The sequence below is a fragment of the Triticum aestivum genome, chromosome 2B, assembly GCF_018294505.1.
Source record: "Triticum aestivum cultivar Chinese Spring chromosome 2B, IWGSC CS RefSeq v2.1, whole genome shotgun sequence".
Lineage (NCBI taxonomy): Eukaryota > Viridiplantae > Streptophyta > Magnoliopsida > Poales > Poaceae > Triticum > Triticum aestivum.
Window position 1 is genome coordinate 45,788,914 of NC_057798.1, and position 7,497 is coordinate 45,796,410.

At 43.4% G+C, this 7,497-nt stretch overlaps 1 protein-coding gene across 1 annotated transcript; it reads left to right on the top strand.

Moving 5' to 3' along the window:
* The first annotated feature begins 178 nt into the window (after positions 1-178).
* Positions 179-4,693, top strand: LOC123043367 (uncharacterized). Its single transcript, XM_044465783.1, has 7 exons — positions 179-550; positions 1,041-1,498; positions 1,679-2,871; positions 2,952-3,027; positions 3,128-3,432; positions 4,003-4,101; positions 4,213-4,693. The coding sequence occupies exons 2-7, from the start codon at positions 1,117-1,119 to the stop codon at positions 4,363-4,365; spliced, it is 2,208 nt and encodes a 735-aa protein (XP_044321718.1). The 5' UTR covers positions 179-550; positions 1,041-1,116; the 3' UTR covers positions 4,366-4,693.
* The last annotated feature ends 2,804 nt before the right edge of the window (positions 4,694-7,497 follow it).

Sequence of the window (7,497 nt, forward strand, 5' to 3'; positions counted from 1 at the left end):
TCTCCAACGATCTTTGCCCGCAAAAATAATAATTTCTCCAACGATCTATGTGTAATTATTAATTTGCATAAGGATGTTCTTACTCCTATAAAGTTGACCGACTTGAATATACCGTCGTTCTCCACGCCACGCCTCTCCTCGCCTCGTCCTTCCGTTGTCCCGAATCCAAAGCCGAGTCCAAACCCTCTCCAAGCGCAAGCGGCGCGGGCCGCTACAAATTTTTCGCTCCCCTTCCCGCCAAGCAGCACCAACCGTGGCGCCAACTTTCCCTCGCTCTCCCTCTCCTTCGCGCCAAGCCGCCTCCCCCTCTCCACCCCCCTCATACATACGCCGATATCCAGAGCCGTGAAGCAGAGTAGGGTTCCAGTTCCGGCACCGAGATCTCTGCTCGCCGCCGCCGCCGCCGCTCCCCGCTTCCTTCTTCAGTCCCTCCCTCCTCAAGGCCGGCGCCTCCCCGGACGGAGCGGGCGGTCGCCCTCTCTGAGCTCGACGCCGACCGTCCCGCGGCTCTTCCTCGATTTACCCGGGGCCGGGGGTTCTTCAGGTTCAGGTACCGGCAGGGTCTAGATCTGTTTTCACTTTTCGCATCTCAAGCTGATGAAATGAATTCTAGGACTATTAGATCTGTGTGGTGTTGAATCTGCCATGGCTGGGACTCCTGTAAAGTCGCAGTTTTTGCGAGCCAGTAGCATTCTAGGCCGGTCTGTGGGTTAAAGACTAGCAGTAGCAGCAGGCTCAGAGCCAGGGTTTGTTGAGGGATTCGAGATTATTGATTTGTTCCGTACTTGAAGATTGATGACAAATTTGAGGGCTTTACCTCTTGCAATGTTATGCTCTTTTCTTCTTCTTTTGCTCTGTTATGGAGAATACACGACCTAGCAATTGCAATGCCCTCAAACATACTGTGATTCTTTGAAGATGCTTTCATGAATATCATAACATGGCGTCTGTTTTTGTAAGATGGCTCCATTCTAGTGAAGATATTGATGCGTATCTGCACCATTTACCTGATTATAACACCTATTTTTGTATGTCTACAGGGGCCCTTTTATTGCTTCCCTGGATAGATTTTGCTACAAATAAGGCGCTCAATCAGTCGACTGCCATTTAGCCACGATGTCTTGCGTGGTTAACAGAATAGATTCGACCCTCAGAAGACCCATAAAATTCAAGAAGACCCGTGTATTAAGTGATATATACAGCGACAGTTACGAAGTGGATTTCACCAGTTTAAAGCCTGTCAAGACCGAGGAAGTTGATCTTGATGAGCCTCTTATTGCTTTGAAACAGAGGAAGGAAAAGATACCACCTTGTAAAGCAAAAAGAGAGATGGATGCATCATCTTCTCCACATGCTACAGAACCAGTTGATACATCACCAAAGGGAGATGAAATCAGTCCTGTGCAAACTTTCCTATTTGAGTCAACACTCCATGACCCAATGACAGTGAAGCTTGAAACAGGAGCTGTAGATCGAGAGCACTGCGCAATTGCCATTGGTGGGTATTGTTACCCAAGCAAAAATAAAATTCTTATATTCCAGTTCTTTGTTATCTCAACATTGAGGATCATCCACATGACTTCTGTCTTTCAGCCATTACTTTTTTCTTGAAGCAAACCTTTTCGGGGATCCTTTTTGCATCAAAACTGACAAATTTTGTTCTTTTTTGTACTTGCAGAACATAATGAAGAAATAGCTGGGGAGGACATCTGCTGTGCCGAAATGGAAAATACAGTAGTTCACACCTGTGACCATTCATCTGTTGTGCTGCATCAGTTTCCCATAGAAGATAATGGATGTGGACAGCAGTCTGGTTTCATCACCCAACCAACTGAACAGGATGTTTCTGACACTGGAGCACATTTGCATGACAATGTGGAGCAAAAAAAGATGGATCCCAATGTTTCTTCACTAGATCCCATTGATGAAGTGTGCAACCATCAGAAATCATTGGATGATACAAGTAATTCAGATGTGAATAAGTCTTCTGTTGGGAATGAGTTTCCGTTGTCTCCTGTGGATCGTTCTTGTGATGATCAGACAGATAACAATGAATACAGGTATCCAGAAGTTGTTCAAGTCAATACATCAGAAAGCATAAAACCTGTGGAAGGGTCTTCTCCAATTAATGAGTTTAAAACATATATGAGGCGCACATTGGTAGTCATGCAACCTGATTCATGTGGAAGCACAGACAAGATTTGCACTTCACTTGAGGAGGTTGTGCAGATGCCGATGGAGGGTCAATCAGATTCACTAGTCTGCCATGATGTGAAAACAAAGGATATATTACTGCATATGAATGTTGAGCAAGCAGCCACAGGCTACAATTTCGCTTATGACAAAACTCTTGATTTGGCTCATACTGCCCATTTTGACGCCCAAGATGGGCGGCTAGAAAATATAGTTTATGATGCTCTGAATAATCATGTGCAGCGGAAGTGTTTTGAAACAAAAACTTCTGTTGTAGTTCCAGATACTGTTGTGATTCTGAGCCCACCAACTGTAGCAGATGTTTCACATGATGGTCACATCTTACTTGCCAACATGGATGAGTCATCAAAGGATATGAATCAGCTAAGTGGTACAATGAATGTTGACATTTGTAGATCTGTTAATGATCAAGAATCAAGAGAAGCATATGTTGTTCAACAAGAGTTATCCCAGGCTTGTGTTAACATGGGCAAAACTGGATGTGCAATATCAGATAGTTCCTCTAATCTTGAAGAAACACAGGAAATTTCTGGTGAAGCTTCAATTTCAACTCCAACCTGCCTGGGAACTGATGGGCAAACTAGGGCGTCTGATTTTCTCATTGATGAAGGATCAATTGAAGTTCATACTCCAAAAAAACTGTTGTCCAAGAGAAAGGTCCGCAGAGCTCTTCTAATCATGTTTCAAAGAATAGTTGTGAACGAGTTTCTCATCTTTTACACTATCCTTTTTTTCAGACTATGTCACCAGTTTGTCAGGAGAAGTTTTGCAATGCTTGGACTGATATCGATTTGTGCGGAGTCCAAAGGCTGAGTAAGCAATCTATGCTATCTGTAGTGTTTTTATTTTTTTTAGCAGAGTAGTTAATTATTACAGTATTTCTTATTGTTCATGTTACCATTTCTGATTTCAGAAAGAAAGATTAATCTTGAAGACCGATCTGTGTTAACCACAGACAGGAAACTTAAGAACAGAACTTCTAGCTCCTTTACAAACAAAGAAGCTGTCAAGTCAACAGAATCCCCATCTCCGCAGCTGAGAACTTCATCTGTTCTTCTGGACACTGAGAAAGCTGTTGAGTTTTCACAAAGGCAGATGCATGATATAGAAAGCATTGCTGCAAATCTTATCAGGAGCTTGAAGCACATGAGAAGTTTAGTGAACGAAACTTTGTCATCGGAAGCACATTCTTTGCTTCCCAATTCTAACATTGCCGAGGTGAGACATTATTAAATATAATAGATACTTGTGAACTCATGATTTTATTGCTGTGCAACCGATGGATGATACAACATAATAAGTAAATAAGAACCGTTGTTTGATGAAGTTACATTATATATTGGCTTTGGAGCACAAAAAGATTTATTTGAGATTTGTCTTTCTGCGTTTCTCTAATTTTTGTTCCATTAGCTGCTTCTATTTATAACAGATAATATAAAGCTAAAGCTCCTTCTATTTGTGCAAAGTTAGTTTCTTGTTGTACAGCAGAATTACTATTGATTTACATTTGCAGTTCTCATGTAAACCATCTGTTGGGACTGAAAAGGTCACACGCCTTATCAATTATTGATATACTTAAATATGTGCTTTCTAGCAGTAAAAAAAGTGCTTTTCCTGTATGTGCATTAATTAGAATTAGGCGGGACTTGTTTAGGCTTACCAGAGCTTATGATATTGCAAGATCATGAATTACCTATGATACTCTAGGAACTGTTTGAAGTTCACAGCTGCTTCCCAACTATAATCTTGTCAGATACTTGGCTGATATCTTATGATTATCATTCTCAGATGAGAGCAGCATCCGAGGATGCATTGTTGGTGGAGAGAACTACAAGGAAATGGCTGTCAATAATGAACAAGGATTGCAACCGCTTTTGCAAAATATTGGTTGGTACCCCTGCTTTCAAGATTTGTTTAATTTAATAGCACTGCAGTGTTTTCTGAACTCTCAGCCTGCATTTGTGTCACCGCTCACCACTATTAAAATCCTGATTGCAGACGCTGGAGGGAAAGAAGGCTGTTCCGCAACCAGAAGCGCCGAGGAAACGTAGGAAGATAACGTTCGCGGATGAAGCTGGAGGATCGCTCTGCTCTGTTAAGGTGTTTAGTGATGGACAGACCTCTCCTTCTGCATGCCAGGGCGAGTTATGAACATCATTTTGGCTGATAGTGTCAGGCAGTTCTTTCATAATAAGTTGGTTTTGATAATGAAGAATCAAAAAAGATGGCCCTGGTTTTTTTTGTTCAAAGAGAGATAGATGGCCCTAGAGTTGGGAACCAAGTAATGGGGGAATGCTTCTGTGTCATTGTGTCTATACTTTTTTCTTCTAGCAGTGTATGTTTAGATGGTTAGAGTCCATGTGAAGTGGCTTCTAAACTGTTCCATCAGAATGCCACCTGTTGTAGTTTGTAGACAAGAATCGACTTGCTGCAGTTTGATGTTGCGGTTGATTTGATTGTATGACTGATTGTTTCTCGATGTGGGCTTGTGGATTCCTCTGTTTTAGCCATGACTAAATCTGCTCTACTGTATCTAGCTAGACGAGTCAGTGTAGTCACCTCACCCATGACATTACAGTTCCATCAGTTTATGAATTACCATCTCGTTTTTTTGACATAATTTTTGAGTGTAGTACTGCTATTCGCACCATCTTATCTCAATATAGCAACCACCGTCTACAAAACTACTCTCAAAAGACCCTGCATTTGGCAGAAACTACTCTCAAAAGATTCCTGGGATGATTAAGGCGTTAAAACCCAGCCGATAAGTTGAAGGTAGCTAGTACAAAGCTTAAATTCCATGATCTTAAGACGCTAAGGAGACAACTGGTTCAGCTGGTGTGTGCCACTTGGGGTCATCGCTTTCACTCGCCTTCATTTTGCACTCTTGGGAGCGAGCTTCTTCTTCTTCCTCCTCCTCAGCTGAAAATAAAGTGTTGAAACAGAGTTAATGTTAGGGGCTGGCGGCGATGGAAATCTGTACTGAGTGGACTCTTACAGAACTGGAAGATTGATGATTTATCACAGCAGACATGGAAAACAGCACACAACACAAATCTAGTTAAAGAAACATAAAGTTTTAAAAAATTAAAGTTGCAGCTCCGTTAGCGTTTAGATCTATACAGAATGTCATTTAGCTGACTTGCCACATCAACTCTGAAACAAGCACAGTGAAACTTCATTTTGATCGACGACGAAGACCTACAGTAAGTGACCGAAGCTGAAGAATATGGACAATATTACGGTGAGTCGGTGACCAAGGCCAAGAACACGAACCATGACATATAGCACCGTAAGCTCCATTACACCTGAAAATCGATATAGAAACAAAACTACCTAGCTGACTCCGTACGGCAATGCAGACTTACAATAACTCTGGAACAAGCATCAACAGAATATGTTCTGGCACTATATGATGACTGTATTATTCACCAGGGTTGACCTTTTGCTTCTTCGGATGCCCCTTGTTTTTCTTGGCGTCACGGCGCGCCCGCTTCAGACCCTTTATGTCGCTTGTTAAGGTCAATTTTGAAATCTTCAGTAGATAAAAAAAACATGAAGCAGGTTATAGTATACCAATAGGTCAAAATTTAAACTTCACAACTCTTAGTAAAAACAAACCTTCTGGCGCGGGATGTAGATCATGCCGCGCTTGCCGTCAATTACATCGTTCGTCACATTTTTCACGTGCAAAAATGTCAATGCAGTTGTGAATACATACTGACATACAAGTTCTCAGTTACAACTAAAGCAGAAAGCATAGCTGTTTAGGGCCAATGACACGAGTCTGCAACCTAAGCATCAGGATAACAATATCTGATGAACAAAAGACAGGTGTTCCATCCGAGTTACTACCTTCTTAGCGTGACCCGGAGTAAAAATATCCTGGTGTAAAAATACCCAAGTAAGTATTAACTTTGTAAGCTAAGCCAGGTAGGGATGGCGACAACTTGCAACAGCAACAGTATTTTCTTCTTCTTCTTCTTCTTCTTCTTCAAGAAACAAGTGCAGCCCAAGTGAAATGATTCAGGCACGCCAGGGCGCCGTCGCTGTCGCAGCAAAGGTTAAAAAAAAAGTCAGATATAACATATTCAAATTTAAAAGTCAAATGAAAAAGCATGCAAGGTTGAATGGGTGGAGCTGCCAAAGGCTGCGAAAACATGGACCCATCTAATAAAGTAATTAAGGGTTAAATCACATGGAAAGACCAAGCTAGTTTCCGAATCAAGAGGTAATCGGATGGTTCATTGTCCGTGTGTCCTCACCCCTGGGTGCCACAAACACTCTCTCATGTTTAATACCTAACGAAAAATAATTACCCAAGTAAATAGGCGTTATGGTGTTGCTACTTCTCAGTCAACTAAGGTTTTGCTTAAGTGCGACTTTAGCTTAGTTCAGAAATACAAATTTTCACTTTTCTAATTGATTGAGAGTTTGAGACTAGCAAGCTTAGGTCATCTCACAAGAAAAGAAGAGGTAAACGTAAGTGAGACATAGACATGGACGCATCATCATAAGTGTAAAAAATTCTGTAAATACGTACCTCACACTTTTGAATCCGCTCGTGAAAAAACAGGATCCCCAGCCTCCCCAGCACCGCCGCGGGGTGCCAGCTGTCAGACGACGCCTCCGGCAGCGACTTGATGAAGGTGAGGCGCTCGCAGTCGAGGTCGAACGCCATGAGCTTCTTGCCGCGCTTGGCGGCCCAGTACATGGTGCCGTCGACGCCCACGATGTGGGCGCGGTAGTCGCATCTCGGGCCAGGGGCCGTGGCGACGTCGCGCCACGATGCCTCCCCCAACGTGAACACCTTCACCTGAGGGTTCCCCTTCCTGCCGTAATCCCCCACATGCACGACCTTGTGCCGCCCGGTCGTGGGGTGGTACCCGAAGCCGTACCTCGCGTGCTCGCGTATCGTGAAGTCCGGTAACGTGGCGTGCGACGGCAGCGGCGGGAGAGGCAGCCTCTCGGCGGTGACCGGGTTGATCAGGGTGATGGCGCCGCCCTCCTCCTGGTTGTCGCACAGGCAGATCAGGCCGTTGCAGGTGCCGACGACCATTATGCCTTCATAGGGGCGCGCGTTGTTTTTCCAAAGATATCTTCCTGTTGATAGATAGGGTTGCAATGGTGACAGGTACTGGCGGAGATGTTTTTTGCAACAAGGATCATGTTGCAAAAGAAATTTTGCAACAACGTCCCTGTTGCAAAGGAGTTCACAAGTTCTCCGTGGTTGTGGGCTTCACAACTTCTGTTTTGCTAAGAATCTTTTTGCAACAACATTGT

Bases quoted from the DNA above. Each gene is read 5' to 3' on its own strand.
- LOC123043367 (XM_044465783.1), top strand. From the start codon at position 1,117: ATGTCTTGCGTGGTTAACAGAATAGATTCGACCCTCAGAAGACCCATA. The intron at 3,028-3,127 runs GTAAGCAATCTA...TTCTGATTTCAG, and splicing joins GTGCGGAGTCCAAAGGCTGA to AAAGAAAGATTAATCTTGAA. The intron at 4,102-4,212 runs GTTGGTACCCCT...TCCTGATTGCAG, and splicing joins ACCGCTTTTGCAAAATATTG to ACGCTGGAGGGAAAGAAGGC.